We start from the raw sequence: 16,049 nt of genomic DNA on the forward strand, positions 1-16,049 counted from the left end.
AGGGATGTTGGGAGGAAGACACAAGAGGGAGGGGATATGGGGATATATGTATACGTATAGCTGATTCACTTTGTTATAAAGCAGAAACGAACACACCATTGTAAAGCAATTATACTCCAATAAAGATGTTAAAAAAAAAAGATCCACAGAGGAAAAAAAACTTTAAATATTTGATAGAAGTCTACAGTGAAACCATGTTGAACTGGAGATTTCTTTTTCAGAGCTTCAGAATTACAAGTTCATTTTTTTCAAAGGTTATAGGATTGTTACGATTGTCTATTTTATTTTGGTTGAGTTTTGATAGTTTGTGGTTTCTGAGAAATTGGTCCATTTCTTCTAATATGTTGAATTTATGATCATAAACTTGTTCATAGTATTCCCTTATTATCCTTTGAATGGCTACAGGATCTGTAATGATGTTCCCTGTTGCATTCTTGATTTGGTGATTTGTGCCTTCTCTTTTTATCTGTCAGTCCTGCTATTTATTTAATATAAATATTTAAGTCTGCTGATTAAACAAAGACATTGTTCATTTCTGTTATTGTGTTCCTGACTTCCAGCCATTTGAATCTTTCTTATAGTTTGTGTCTCTGAAGTTAGCTATCTGATACTGCATGTTGTCTACTTTTTTCATTAGAGCCTTTAACATAGTGATCATAATTATTCTAAATTCATTCTCTGATACTTCCAATAGCTGTGTCATATCTGTGTCTGGTTCCGATGATTGCTTTGTCTCTTCAGACCGAATTTTCTTGCCTTTTGGCATGCCTTGTAATTTTTTGTTGAAAGCTAGACATTTTGTATAAGGCAGTAGATACTGTGATAGTGTTGAGGTTTGTTGTCTCTATGGACATCAGAGGCACAGAATTCCTCTAGTGATCTTTTTTGGTCCCCTCTCTTGATTTTGGGGCTTCCCTTTGTGCTGTTCCCAAGACAGTCTATCTCTTGCAGCTCTCCCTGCTGTAACCCACTGTTGTTATTTCTGGAGATTTGTTAGTGTGCTAGTGGGGCATGGTGGAGAGGTGTCTCTTATATGCTAAGCCTCACTTTCATCAAAAGTGCTTCTGTCCCTCCTCCAGGGATAAAGCTTTCCTTCTCTTTCCCCAGATGCAGTGGGTATCCAACGGCATTCTCAACCAACAGCCTTGAGGCCCTTTTCCCTGAAGATTAAATCTTTTTAGGTGAGATGGGAATTGAGGCTGAGTGGAATTGATTCCTCCAGCTGCAATGGCATTTCACCAGTGTCCGTAGACCATGTCCGCCCCCTGTAGAATAAAGCCTTTTTCTCCTTAAGGGATAAGGATCTGACTGGAATTCTCAGTGATTCCTGAGCCACCACTTCCAGCCTGCACCATGAATTTTCTCTGGATTTTCCCTGATCCTCCCTGTAAGAGCCAGGAGGGGTTCTTAGAGGAAATGTCTGCAAAAAGGCTTAACCCCTCTCCCCAGGAGCATCATACTCTCAAGCTAGTCCACATTAAGCCTCAAGCAATTTGCTAATTCTTCTAGGTTTATATTCTTTTCCATTTCTATAGTATCTGATGGCTTCTGTCCCTGGTAAGCAAATGCTCAGGTCCTGTGTCTCAAAGAAAGTGCCTGTCTCTCTCCAGAGTTTGAAATGGCTGTTTGCTCTGAAAACTCAGTTCTCTTTTACTTTCCAGTCTGTCCAGCTTTTTTCTTGTTGTAAGCACGGGAAGGACATCCTGCAGCTCTCTGTGTCTCTGAGCTAAAACTGGAAGCCCTATTCAACCATATTTGACCTATAAATGTCAATTCCTTATGGTTTAACCTAACAGACCATGGCATAGTTTCTGGATAGTGCACCTTGTTTTGCTGCAGCCAAAGTCTAACTAGAGATTTCCGGAAAAGATTGCTATGGGTTACTCTACACACAATTCATTGAGAGTGAGATGATCCCCCCATGACAGTGGTCCTCAAACTTGAGCATGCATAAGAATCATCAGGAGGACTTCTTAAAACACAGATCGCTGGGTCCTTCTCCAGAGTTTCTAAATCAGAAGGTCTAGGTCAGGGCCCAAGAATTTCCATTTCTACCACTTGCTGATGCTACTACTGGTCTTTTGGGGATCACACCCCAAGAACCCTATGGCATGTCTCAGAGGCTCAGGGCTCATCTACATGTCCTGCTTATTCATCACTTTGAGGGCAAATGGTCAGCTCTGAGGGGCAGCGATTAGGTTCTCAGCTGACTTCAGAGAAGTGTCAGGAGTAAAGGATCAGGAATATGCTCACCCTTGAATTCATTCTTTCTCCAGAGTGAAGCTAAGTAAAAAATAATGTTTTACATCTTAAAACAGAGGTAGCCATGGTTTTCTAATAGTCGATGAAAGGCTTAGAGTTAATGGTGTACAGACCACGTGAATTTGTTCTAAGATCCATGGTGATGTAAGCACACTCCTTTGGGTCCAGGTGTTGGCTAAGACTCAGGTACAAGTAAAGCGCCTCAAGGCTTTCTTCGTAACTGTTTTCTTATGTCATGAATCCCCCCCGAATGCTACAGTTTTGCGCTTAGAGTTTTAGTAAAGGTAAAACTACACTGCTCAAATTTATAGAATAAATTCCATTTGGCATCAGTCACAATTACCAATTCATCTATTCAGTCAACAAACATGTATCAAGTGCTTAGTATGCACCTGGCAATGTTTTAGGTGCTGGGGACATAGCAGTGAAGAAAATAAAGTCACTATCTCATGGCTGCTTCATTCTAGGGAGAGGAGACAGAAAACAGACAAGTAAGTAGGTGGTGTGTGTGTGTGTGTGTGTGTGTGTGTGTGCGTGTGTGTGTGTGTAAGTGAATGAAACAGAATGAAACAGACTCTCCTATGGGACAGTCTGAGGGAAGATGGAGGCTAAAGTTGCTCTTGTGTTTAGCGGGTTAGGGATGGCCTCTGTGATGAGGTGACATTTGAGCAGTGACTAGCCAGAAGGAAGAGATCCAGACTCGATACCCACGGAGGTTTAGGCGACTACAACTTTAATGGTGGATGGGTGGTTAGTCACTTTTGTATACTAACGTAGTTCAATTATGTTTATCATCAGGCAAAAACTATTCTTGCTAAAAATCTCAGGTAACTCACACTCCACTTCTAGGAATTGTCTTAAGGATAAATTGGAAATGTGGACATAGATTTATGCCCAAAGATGCTCGTCATAGCTTTATAACATAAAAAAAAATTGGAATTAACCAAAAATGCCCTTCTTTCCCTGACCTCCCCACACTCAAGGCTCCCTTGGGCACTTCTGCTCTGCAGTTCCAAAGCCCCTGGACTTCCCTCTGTGGTCATGCTCTCTTCCTGTGGAAGACTTGCCTGCTTACCTGTCTATTTTCTCCCATTTGAGCTCCCTGAGGACAGGGTCTATGCTGCATTCAGCACCCATCACGGGGTCCGGCAGATCGTTAAGCACTCAATACATGTTCCAGAAAAGACTGGTTAAATGCTCTCTGGCATATCTAGAGACAGAGTATTATGCAGCCATTACAACTCATGTTTTTGAAGAAAAAGCAATGACAAAGAAATGATAATACTAAGTATAAAAACCAGACTATAAAACTATAGACACAGAATGACCTCCATTACAAGACTCCAAAATTATTAAAGGCTGCATCTGAATGACATTCGGACAATTCCTGCCTTTCTATTTTTTTAAATTCAAAGCGTTTCACATCTCTTTTTAATCTCTAATAATCTCACTGCCCAGACCATGCAAACATATTGGCCAGGAACTGCCCCCGCCCAACCACAAGAAGGCCAGAGGGTACAATCCTACCAGATCCCTGTGGTGGAGATGTGGAAATATTAATTTGCCTTTCTCTTTATCATTTTTATTTTCCACTTTGGGTATAATAATAGCTTCATAATCAGCAAAAAAGGAAGTTAGTTAAAAATACTCAAGGTGACTGACTGGGTTCTACATTTGAACCTACAGTCATAACGCTGGTCCTTTAAACCTTAGAGGATTCGTTGGTAGGATTCTTGTCAACAGGCCCCTCCTTAGCATGTGTTGTCCTCCATTACCTTGAAGCTTCTCGTGCTCCGCCTGGCCTCCCCGTTTTGTCTTCCTCATCACCCCCTGCCAGATTCTCAGCACTAGATGTGTCCCTTTAAAACTGGGGCATTTATCCTTCCAGGCCTGAAGTTCCCTCTGAGACTTCTCTCTTCATTCCAGATTCACTTCCTCCAAGGAGACTGCCCTGATTGAGAACAAATAAGAACGTTTCACGAGAGCCTCCTGGGGCCAAGGCAGAGCGGCAGGTGGGTATTTCATACAAGGGTCCCAGTTCATCTACCTCCTGTCAGCATTCAACAGCAGAGCTTCAGCCCCAGGCAAGTTCCTGGTCCTCTCAGATTAGGCCCCAAACTAAGAAACTCTCATGAAGCTTGAAGAGAATCCTCTCCCTTTCTCCTAAGACATCTCTGTTTTTCTCCTGGGGAATAACCTTGGAAATGCTATTGACTTCTTTGTGGTTTTTCTTTTTAGATTTAAAAATTGGTTTGAAAACCCTTTAAAACTTAAAAAAAAAAAAGAACAAATAATGAACTTTTGCATTTCCAGGGCACTTTCTCATCAAAGCGCTCAAAGTTTGCCAACAAATCTTGGTTTCTTGGAGAACTAGTCATATTCTATAGGGGTGAGAGAGAAGGGAAGCATTCATGACTTAAATGACATTGTTTATCTGTATAATTTAATTAAACATGTTGCCATTTAAAGAGAGCTGCCCCATGAAGCTGGCTCTCCAGGAACTCAACTCTTCTTTTTTAGTCAGTTTTTTTTCCCTCTATTTTTTCCTTAGAAAATTCTAGCTACAACCTACTCGGTTACCTTGTTCTATTGTTTGGTTCAAATATTTTTATCACCTATTGCTCCAACAAGAAAAAAAGAATAGCCCATTTTACTGTGAAACCTGGATTCACAAATACGATTAGCACACACTTTCATTTATGGAAAGAGGCTGCCCTCACAGCCACTCCAATTTGGGGTCACTTAAAAAGGCATGAAATAAAACTACCTCTTAGGAATCTTCATCTGCTTCGTGGATTCTCCTTGGCTTCATGGGCTGCCTTCTGCTCCACGTGTTGGGAAACCCTAGGGACAGAACTAGGAATGACAGCAAAGGTTCATTGCCTTAAGAGACATGACCCCTCTCTGTCCTTACACCAGTGACAAACATTTATTTCTGGCCGGGAAAGAGTTTTCTCTGCCCAGGTCATTGTGTTTCCTCATTACAGCCAGTTTTGGGAACGGCATCTTCTTCCCCTGGCTTGGGTCAAAAGCGCCAAGCCTTCCCTCTGTTGGACACTGCAATCAGCCACGCTGAGCACCAATCACCCACACACGCGTTGCTTTGTTACAGTTTGCATTTGTACAAAACCAAAGAGAAAAGCTTTTTACCAAACCCTCTTGGTGGTAAAACATCTTGACATTAATTTGTGCTAAAATAACTAGAGGACTAAAACCTAATCTAATACAAAAAAAGAGACCATGATGACCTCAGGTTACAATACAAAGACCTTTGTGGGACCTGGGGATTATTTTTATACAGACCATGGCAACTGTAAGCAATAAATTATACACCCTGTGGTTTTCCCATCAAGGAGCTGGTTACGAAAGGAAATAAAAGCCTGCTATTAGGGCTTCCCTGGTGGCGCAGTGGTTGAGAGTCCACCTGCCAATGCAGGGGACACGGGTTCATGCCCCGGCCCGGGAAGATCCCACAGGCTGTGGAGCGGCTGGGCCCGTGAGCCATGACTGCTGAGCCTGCGCGTCCAGAGCCTGTGCTCCGCAACGGGAGAGGCCACAATGGTGAGAGGCCCGTGTACTGGAAAAAAAAAAAAAAAAAAAAGCCTGCTATTAGTAACCAAAGACACACATGTGATGATAGATACAGGCTGTCTTTATGGGAGAAACAAATCATGTGCTTGAGTATGCTGTCTAGAGGGCTGTGGATGAATAAAAATGGCTTTACACAATTATGTGAATAATAATTTAATGATCTTTACACTAAAAAATAATTTAGACCTAACTAGAATTTTCTGCTTAAATATGAATGTAAAAGTGAACAACTTAAAAATGGAATTCACAGCTACAGATTTTACTGGATTCTTTCTCTTCACTTGGGAAAGATGAGAAGGGGGGCACTATATTCCATGTCTTCTGAAGACATTAAGACATTTCTCTGAGAGTAACCGAATTGTGGAAAATGGAGGAGAATGACTTTAATTCCAAGATATCATTCCTCTTGGACCATGACAACTTTGAACAAAAATATTTCCACAAAACTTCATTTTAATCATCTTCTTTACAAAGCACAATACTTAAGACTTTTCTAAATACAACTTTAGAAAATGAAGCAAAAAAATAATCTCCACAGATGCTGGTCGAGTCCATGCTGAATGCAAAAGAATCTTTTCAAAAGTGATACTTGCAAGCTGTTCAATATTCTTCACAGGCCCATTTTGTAAAGAGTAAAGATGGTGGCTGTTCGGGCAGTGGCTCATCCAGTTCCATGAGTGTAGAATCCTCTTGCTGGTTAGCCCATAGGGCAGTAATGAAGCTGGATACGCCAACTTCTCCTTCTAGAATTGCTTCTCCCTCTCCTGATACAAAGAAAGCCAATGGCTCTATTTTTCAGGTCACCAGTGCCCCACGAGGGCACTCCAACCTCTCAATTTAATTTATTCACAATCTTTCTCTGTATACACATTATATAAAACTATACCATTAGGGATTTTCATGATGAGTGAATGAGAAATCCAAATGTCAAAGAATCCAATCCTCATTCTTATATTCGGTGGTGGGAAATCTCTAAAGTCTTCAAGTTTAACGTAGAAATGCCTAGAACAGTCAAGGGGTATAGGAATGTTTTATGTTGCCCTTGGAAACTTGGCGCTCCTGGCCCCAAGCAAACTGAGGGCAAGGGTGCTGGAAAGGCAGTATGTCCAGATATGAGAGTGAAGGGTGTGAGGCTTCTTTCTTTACACACTCCCTTCCCTTAACTGTGCCATCACCCTGGAACCACACCTGGAAGACCAGGATGTCCAGGGCTCTGTAAATACTCTGGAGGAAATAGCGGCCTCCGGCAACAAGGTTGAATAAGTAGGTAAGAGGAAGGCGAGGGAAGGGAGAGAGGCAGAGACATTCATTTGTAATACTTTCAATGATCAAGAACGTGTGATGATTTTTTTTTGCATCACTCCTTCAGTGTTATCAATTCTCATTCTTTGTGGTTGTACAAATCTACTCATATTTAGTAGTTTCGCTCTAAAACTCAGGAAATGGACAAAGCAGCTTTTTAGAAACACATAAAACACCTTCAGGGGCCATGAAGGGACCACCCCCCCACCCCCCAATCCCCAAACTATCTCGCAGTACAGTATGCTCCCCTTATTTTCTGCTAAGGATGAGAAAACAGTCACATTAGTCTAAAGCTGAACTCTTCCACTGGCTACAAAGATAAAGCGGACAAGCAAACACCAGTTTCCTCGGGTCGGAAAAAGCAATTCCATAAATGCAAGAGAGATCCAATGGCTATGCTTCAACAAGCGCCTCCCCCCTTTCTCTTGGACCTGAGGAAGGGGTTACAAGAGAGCAAGGCAAATGAGATCATGTGAGTACAGTTTCAACAACAGCACACATGGATAACTTAGTGCAGGAAATAATACAACTCCCCCCCGCCTTTGTTTTCATTTGCATTTTACTTTTATTTATTTTTGCTTTAATAATGCATATTCCGTTCACTCAAAAGGTGCAAAGGACAGGAAGCAGGGGTTTAACTTGGCTGATGAAAAATCAAGCAGGGGTGACATTTCTAGTTCATGAACAACCTAAAACTGGGAGAACTTAAAAGTCACAGCTGGTACCAAAGAGCACGCCCAACTTCACAGCTGTCTCCTCTTAGGACCTTTGGTTAGGCGAGAGAAGCTTTGAAGACAGTGGCCTCTAGTAGACTTTGATAAGTGACTAAAAAAAATAAGTGCGTGTGTGTGTTTTTTAAATCATGGTAGCTGCATCACAAAAGCTCCAATCAAGAGGGTGGTAAAAAGAAGGCACAGATCATTGCAAATACCAGATTTTCTCTTTCTCTTTTTGTAAATATACCATCATATATAAGCTAAAATTTATCTTAGGGTGGTGGGGTTTGCTGGCAGGAGGAAGGACAGGTTGGACCTAAAATTGCATATGTAATAGACTCCTTGAGGGGGACACAGAGCGAGGCAGCTTTCCGCCTAAAGCAAAAGAATGGGATGCTCGCTCTGGACTATGTGTAATACAAACACTGGGGGAATCTGTGGCAAAACACGATTAAAAAAATCATAAAATTATAAAGCTTGTAAACGAAGACTCTAAAATTACATTTTATTAATGGAAAATATCATCAAAATAGTACCACTATGGACTAAACTGCCTGAGTTTTCGTTTCGCGTGAGATCTCATAGTAAAAAAGCCTTTAGCACAATTTTCTCTGTTTAAGTCACAACCAGTGCCAGACCCAGGTCTATACCATGGGGAAGAGTCTCCTCTTGGATGGAATTTGTGTTGTGCTATCAAGACTTTTGTGCTAATCTTTCAAACAGGGACATGTTGAGGCAATTTTTCATCTTTTGGCACAAGGTTATTTTGGCTGGGGCGGAAAAATTGAGTCTTGGACTTGGGATGAATAATGCGACATTTCATTTATCAAGTATTCATTTTGATTGAAGAGCTTTCTTTATGTCATTAACTTCCATCTATAAAGGAAAAACAAGAGCCGAACAAAATCACAATGAATTGGCTGGTTGGATGAAAGCTGAAAGATAAGCAACCTGGTTGATTGAAAGCAAATAATCAACCTGACAATTTGAAAGGGGAAATGGGTGAAATGACATCTGAATGAAGAGTTGATCATGATGCCAGAAATGGACATAAACCTAAAGAATAGGCACACCAACTCGAAGCGCTAGGAAAGGGTGGATGTTTGAATTCTCAGGCTACCAGTATCCAAAATTTGTCAAAAGCAATGATACAACAGTAATTCCAGTTTCTTGGCCAGAGGGTGGAACAGGGTGTCCTGACACACTGGACCACTTGGCAGGTTTGGAAGGCAGCTGTGGTTGGGCCCAAGGTGGTGTCTATCAGCACCCGCAAAGTGATGACAAGCAGTTACCTATCCTTTAAGCACCATGGATCCCAGTCACCACCAAGGGCACCTACTGCATGAGAGCTGAAAGCCTACCATTTCCAACTCCTATACACTCTCCACCCTTTGGTAAAGGCTGAGTTACATCAGAGAGAGGCTAGAGAGAGGGTGACAGAGCTCTGATGCCCTGCAGGACTGACACGGCTGTCAGGGAGAAGTAAAGAGACAAAGAGCAAGTGCCAAGTGTGGCCGGCTGTGGTCCTTGGGGTCCCAATGGCGGCATGACAGAAGCGCCAACGGGGTCTCCCTGGTGCCATATGCCCTCTGGCAGTTACGACAACGAGGCCTCTGAAAACTGAGGGGAACTTTTCACAGAGGAGATGTTTCAGATAAATTCCAAATGAGAAACCCAACTTGGGGCAAGTTTGCTAATGCCTCCCTTCCCCAAGACTTCCTGGATCCCAGGAGAGGATGTGAAGGGAGGCTATATAGTTCTAAGAAAATTCTCACAGGAAGCGCATCAAAATTGGTAGAGAAGTAACTATCATTTCTTTTCTTTTTTTTTAACATCTTTATTGGAGTATAATTGCTTTACAGTGGTGTGTTACTTTCTGCTTTATAACAAAGTGAATCAGCTATACATACGCAAATATCCCCATATCTCCTCCCTCATTTATTTTCAAAATAAAGCCTGGACTCTGCTCCCACCCCCAAGTGAGCCTCTCAAGGGGCAACAGGACCCCAAGGGACCCACCTGCAACCGAAGCCGGATTTTCTTCTCTTCATCCAACTCTGACAGTAACTGCTTAATCTCTCGTCTGGAAAGCAAATGACAAAGTTAAACAAAAGCCCAGACTTCCCCAACAAGAGATATGAAGTCTCTTATCATTACAAAATCCATCTGATCCTTTTACAAAGAAAGTGTGGACGGAACATTACATTATATTTTCTTTGCACGGCTATTGCTTAAAGCCTGTTGCAAATGGAAAGGACATTATTTCTGGGCTCCCCTAGTATGTAGCCATCAAATAGTAGGTCTGAAATGACCTTTGAAATCCCTTAGTGCTAGTTTCTCCTAAAAGAAGATGGGGAAACTGAGGCCCAGAGAGGTGGCCTGACTTGCCCAATGATGACACTCCAGGTATCCAGGCTGATATTCGGTCATCTTCCCTCTAACTAGTCCTTTATTACAGAATCACTGGTCTTTACATATGGACTTACATAATAATATTCATTGCAGACATTTTTACCACTCCATATATACTTCTTTTATTTTCACAGAGTTTTACATTACTGAAAGGTTAGTGGTATGTTTTCAGAGATTCTCACAAAATCGTGCAAATACTAACACCCAAAAACTTGGAGGTAAAAGAACTGAACTAACCATATGGCAATCATGTCATAGAGAAAGTAGACACGAGTCAGAACACACAGTCCAGTGCCCTTCCCAACAGTAAACAATGAAGTAGAACAAAACTAATCATCTTGCAAACTCAGGCTCTACACTTAGGACACTGCAACCATCCTAACTCTGGTCAGAGAGCTGTACTCCATTTTAGGGTATCAGACACTCCATTTTACGCATACGTTTTTATAAACTGGACTGGAAAAATCAAAAAACAAACACCGCAGAACCAGCGCAATAAACAAGGTAGACGTTATGTAGCATTTGCTCACTTCAGATGAGCACCATGATGGTCCCTGCACTTGGGTCAGTGTCCCAGCACTGTTGTCAACACGTTGGGTTCTCTGAAATTAACCACCTGTGATGCGTTCCTGCATTTATTTATTCAAGCACACGCTATGCTCCAGCAGTCCAGGTTGGGGAGTTAGCTGGGGAGGGAGGTGCGAAGAAAGTCACTAAGTCTTGAACTAGTAGAAAAGGGTACGTCTACGAGGAGGGAGGAAGATGGGGGAGTTGATGGAGAAGAGCCAGGACAGAAGCAGGGAGGTGAGAACTGCATGTTTGGGGATGAGGGGAATCAGCACAGACTTGGGCCAAAGGCTGAAAGGAAAGTGACGTCAAGAGCTAAGCTGGGAGACTTGGGGGGACCCAGTGCTCCTGGGCGTGAAGGCCGAGCTGAGGAAGGCTGTGAAGGGCAGGCCTTGGGGAGGGGCCACTGTGATGCCTGATTCAAGATGTTGGCTGGGGAAGGACAACTGCAGCCATCCATGCCCGGGTTCACAGTGGAGAGAGGAACAAAGGGGTGGAGTGGCCCCAAGGCGCTGGCGATTCTGCACTCAAGACTCAGGCACAGGCCATTTCACAAAAGTTCTGGGCACTTTTCAGAGCGAGGGCCCCAAGGGATGAAGCCCTGGATCCAGGAGTGTCTGACCCTTCTTGTTCAGAAGGCTGAGAACCAGTGCTCTGGGATGTACTGGTGCTGTCGGGTCACTGTTCAGGCAGGGGACACCTGTCGCCTGGACACGGATGGGGCCTTTGGGTATCCAAAGCTATACTGTGCCGGGTCAGATACGAGCTGGGGACTTGGAAGAGTTAGGGGCAGCCTGGCTGGCCCCTCAAGACCCACTCTATTCCCATCCTGCGGTTCTGCATATTTATCTGATGAGCCTCTTCCAGGCAGGGGGTGAGTCCAAGAGGCCCCCAATTCATACGACACCTCCAGCCTGAGTGGAACAGAAGCGAATAGAGCCGCAGTACTCAAGATGAGTTCCATGGAAGCCTTGTCCTAGAATGTTCTAGGGGAAAAATGGACTCCGTGATTAAGTGCGTTATCCTCCATCTTCCCATGCACAGCGAAGGCTCTGAGCAGTCCTTCGGAGAAGAAAGTAACTTTGTTTAACCCAATTATTCCCCAAAGTACACAGAACACTTCAGGGCCCTCCAGCTGCAGGCGTCCTCCCGAAGGTGTGACTGCGGGTCTGTGGCCCCACTGCCCGCCACTGCCCCGGGCACCTCCCGATCTGGGCGGCCAGGCACCAGGAATGCACTGACCTGCCGGGCTGCTCCATATACCTGTGACCCTGCCCGTGTTGTGCCCTCTGCTGGGGTGCTGTGCTCTTGGAAATGCTAGGTCGGCCTTCAAAATCCTACTGAGGAAACACCTCCCCCCGTTCCCTCCAGAAAGAGCCAACGGATGCCTAAACTCTCTGCGCCTCCATTTATTCAGATAAGTGCCTCCTGACTTCTAATACTTTTACCATTATTTTTTAACTGCACACAGCATCCTGGGTGATATGCGTGTGACATTTATTTTGGCTTGCAGGTCCCTCTCCCCATCTAAGCGCCCCTTGAGGATCAGAGATGCAGAGTGCGTGTGTGCAGGCACGCACAGAGGCCGCTCGAGTCTCCTGGTGAGAACATCCTGATGCGTGTCAAGCCTCAGGTTTAAAGAGTCCCTGCATCTTTTGCATACATTGTACCCCTAAATGCTAGCCAATTCCTTCATGGGGCAGCTAACCGAAGGAATTGCAATTTTTCTGGTGCTAGAAGAAAAGCTGGCTGTTGGGATTATTAAGAAGTGGTGCATGCACATACTGTGTCTTCTGGGGATTTGAAGATCTTTCTTTTTCGCGGCCTGCTGAGCACGTCCCTTGTAGCTGACTCCTCCCCCTATGCCCCGGCGCCAGCCCATGTGCAGCTGACCCAGTTTACACGTGGAGCTGAGCTCAGTGAAGCTCCTCGGGTTCACACCCCCACTCCCACCCCTGCTGCCACCATCCCCAGGGAGGCGGTCCACCCTCGGGGACAGGCTGGGCCCCTAGGTGGCAGAAGCAGGCCCTGAGCCGGTGGAAAGCAAGCCCCGGAGGCAGTTACAGAACGGGCCGCAGACACTCACTTCTGCTGGTCCTTCATGGTCTCGACGATGCCCCTCAGCTCCCGGACCTGTGTCCTCAGCTCCTCCACGGCCGCCTGGCTGCTGGCTGGAGGCTCCATCTTTGGTTTTCCTTCCGCGCCGAACAGAGACGGGGAGTTGGCTCTGTGTCCAACTGTTCCCAAAGAGGACGACAGGGGAGAGGATGCTGCTGAGGACAGAGGGGCCGGCCCGCCACTGCCCGCAGCCATGGTCCCCGGCTTGGGCGGCAGCGAGGCTTTGTTGTCGGACACCTGTGATGAGTGAGGACAGAGAGGATTCAGGCTATAGGGATTCGTGTGCTGCCCCTCCCCGTCCTGTTTACTGAAACCCGCCATCGACATCACCGTGCCCGCAGCCCTCCGTATACTCCACTCATTCCTTCATCCACAAGCCCCCAAGGGCCTACTTGGTGCAGGCATCCCCTTATGAATTTTAAATTTGACCGCCCTTCTGAACAGGTAGTTCCTGACTGGTTTAATGTACACATCCAGAGGCCCATGTACCCGCTAGGCTCTGCAAACCCTGAAGTGAGCAGAACATTTTCTTGGCCCTCAAGGAGCTTAGAACCCAGTGAGGTGCAGACAGACAGACCAACCAACACACTGTAGATGAGGGGGGAGCGTGCATGCAGGGAGGGAAGCACACAGCGCCGCAGAAGTGTATACAGAAGATATATACAGAATATACAGAAGGGACCAAGCATCCCAGAGGGAGGGCATCAGGAAGGAGCCAACAGACTCATCCTGGAGGAGGAGGACCAGGAGGTGGTCAGAAGAGAGTAAGCGGGCGGCGGGGCGTGGGGGAAGTTCTAGAGGAGGGAACGCGCTAGGAGAGGCCTGGAGACCTGAGAGTGAACTGCATTCACGGGAAGCCAGAATGTCAGGGGGGCAAGAGAGAGGTAGGGCGCACACAGGGGGCTTGCGGAAAGGGTTAAAAAGATTGCCTGCTGAGCTCAAGATCACTGTGGCTGCAGAAGAGCTGGTGGGTCTGGAGGTCTAGGCAATTGCTAGGAGACTCTCATACAGCGAAAACTAAAAATGGTGAGGGTTTGACTCAGGCAGCAGCCAAGAGGATAGAGACAAGACAGCTTTGAGAGATGCAGCAATGGCCGGCTCATCCAACCAAGAGACGCAGTCCCTGCCCTCCCAGTGCAGACACCCCAAGGCCAGGAGGATGTGGTCCTGGACAGGCCATAGAGGGTAAGGAGGAGGTACAGATCAAGGGCCATGGGTGGGGATGGAGGAAGGAGGCATTAAGGTTGACCCTTTCATGGGAGGAAGAAGACTGAAGGCCCAAACAATGATCTCAGTTTTGGACACATGGAATTTTAGGAGCCTGAGGGATGGCCAAGGGGGAAGGCCAATGGGCAGAGCCAATGACTGAAAAAGTGAGTTGGGCCAGAGGAGGAAGTGCAAGCCATGGGGGTGGATGACAAAGAATGAGAAGAGGCGCAATGGTAGAACCTGCGGACGCCCCAAGTTGAAGAGGTGGAGGGAGAGGGGAGAGCCCTTGGGGACTGGGACAGGGTGCTGAGAGGGGATGGAGCCAGACCAGGAGAGGGCCTGGGTCATGGAAGTCCCCCTGGAGGAGTTTCCAGAGGGTGCTGAGAGGAGAATTAGGGGGGAGCCCATTTGGTGGAGCCAAGGGAGACTGAAATCTGATCAAGGCAGGTGAGCGCCTGCGTGGGACATGAGGGGCGTGGCCTGCAAGTTTAGAACTCTCTTTCCAAACACTTGGCTGAGGAAAGAAGATGGGAGAAAGGGAGCGAGTGTTCGTGGAGAAGCCTCAGGAGGAGACAGGATCAAGGAAGGGTTTTGTTTGCTTTCAAAGATGGGGGAGACCCTGAGCTGGGAGGTATCTTGAGGGTAAGAGCCAAGGCTGAAGATGGAGGAGGCAGGCAGGGGAGGCCGGATGGAGAAGTGCCCTGAGGGGGCCTGGAGGGCACAGGGAACACGAGGGTCACGAGTCGGGGGAACAGGGGCACACAGCAGGCCTAGGGGAGGCGGCAGCTGCAAGGGAAGGTGAGATCACAGGTGGGGTGCGGTGGATGGGGGCAGGTAGTAGACGGGACACTGGGGGGTGAAGTGGGGGAGGGGAGGGGAGGGAGCTGAGGCTGCCGGCGCCCAGGGCGGGAGCCAAGACGGGGCTGGGCTGGCACAGTGAGAAGGCAGAGTCTGGATTCAGGCTGTGCTACAGGGAGAAACTGGGCAGAGTCAGCCAGAAGCAGATGGGCCATCATTCCCAGCCTTTCTGCTCGCCTTTTCTCTGCCAACTTATCATTGAGGAAAATCACTTTCTGCTGCCAGGGAGAGCGATCCACCATCCTGTGCTTATTGTTAGCAGGAGTCACAGTCAGAGGGGCGAGGGACTGACATTTACGGAGCGCTGGTTCTATGCCGGACGCTGGCTGGACAACTGAAATGAGGATTAGTTGGCACACAGTCTTGACGGAGCAGGAAACTGAGGCTTAGGGATGTGGGTGAGAAATTCCCCAAGTCTCACTGCTCATAAGCCGCAGAACTGAGATTCAATTCCCTCCCCATCAGCTGGACCCTCAAGCCTGGTACCGTGACCGTGGCTGCCTGAGTCTGAAGATTCGTGCTCTCCTGACCTGATTTCCTTCGCTTCTTTTCTATTCCTGGGTTCATACTTTTCCCCATTTCCCACCTTGCATTCTCACGCACCTCCCTCAGCCCACCGATGTCCTCACACTGACTGACTTCCAGGCACTTTTTCAATCAACGCTTCTCTTTGCATTTCCTACGTGACTCGCTCTCCCGTCCCATTTCAGCTAACAAACACTTGTTATAAGCCCTCACAGAGTACAGGCCACCAAATGTCCTGACCAAATTAGTTCAGGTGGAATTTCTAGAAGCAATAAACAACAAGACATGACAACTCCAGGCAAGTGAAATAGGCTAATGGGATAGAACAGTGCAACTCAGAAACGTGATGAGCCACGCCCACCAGTAGATGTCACTATAGAGACACCCTAGGGACGTCGGAGAGGCTGCAACTATAGGCATTCCTATGGTCACCAGAAAAAACGGATCTAAATCCAATTTCTGTAAATGGAAGGCTTTTATAAAGGAAGA

General features: G+C 46.2%; 2 protein-coding genes across 8 annotated transcripts in view; both read right to left on the bottom strand.

Annotated features, from left to right (window-relative positions):
• MAP3K15 (mitogen-activated protein kinase kinase kinase 15) overlaps nt 1–3,399 on the bottom strand; it is a gene marked incomplete at both ends in the record, with an annotated part of 154,035 nt that extends 150,636 nt beyond the window's left edge. Inside the window, 1 exon segment of the mRNA XM_082609190.1 lies at nt 3,338–3,399. Within this exon segment, the coding sequence (XP_082465316.1) occupies nt 3,338–3,399 (62 nt within the window).
• Nucleotides 3,400–7,696: 4,297 nt separating this feature from the next.
• Nucleotides 7,697–16,049, bottom strand: part of SH3KBP1 (SH3 domain containing kinase binding protein 1) — a 345,258-nt gene continuing 336,905 nt past the window's right edge. For 4 of the 7 annotated variants that reach the window (XM_082609983.1, XM_082609979.1, XM_082609980.1 and 1 more), the window contains 3 exons: nt 12,937–13,205; nt 9,891–9,954; nt 7,697–8,747 (listed from right to left, as the gene is read on the bottom strand). In XM_082609983.1, coding sequence (XP_082466109.1) covers nt 8,706–8,747; nt 9,891–9,954; nt 12,937–13,205 — 375 coding nt within the window. In that variant the 3' untranslated portion in view covers nt 7,697–8,705. Of the gene's footprint in view, nt 8,748–9,800; nt 9,955–12,936; nt 13,206–16,049 lie in introns of those variants that run through there. The other 3 variants (XM_082609977.1, XM_082609981.1, XM_082609978.1) reach the window with 1 other exon arrangement.

The sequence above is a fragment of the Mesoplodon mirus genome, assembly GCF_964341445.2.
Source record: "Mesoplodon mirus genome assembly, chromosome: X".
Classification (NCBI taxonomy): domain Eukaryota; kingdom Metazoa; phylum Chordata; class Mammalia; order Artiodactyla; family Ziphiidae; genus Mesoplodon; species Mesoplodon mirus.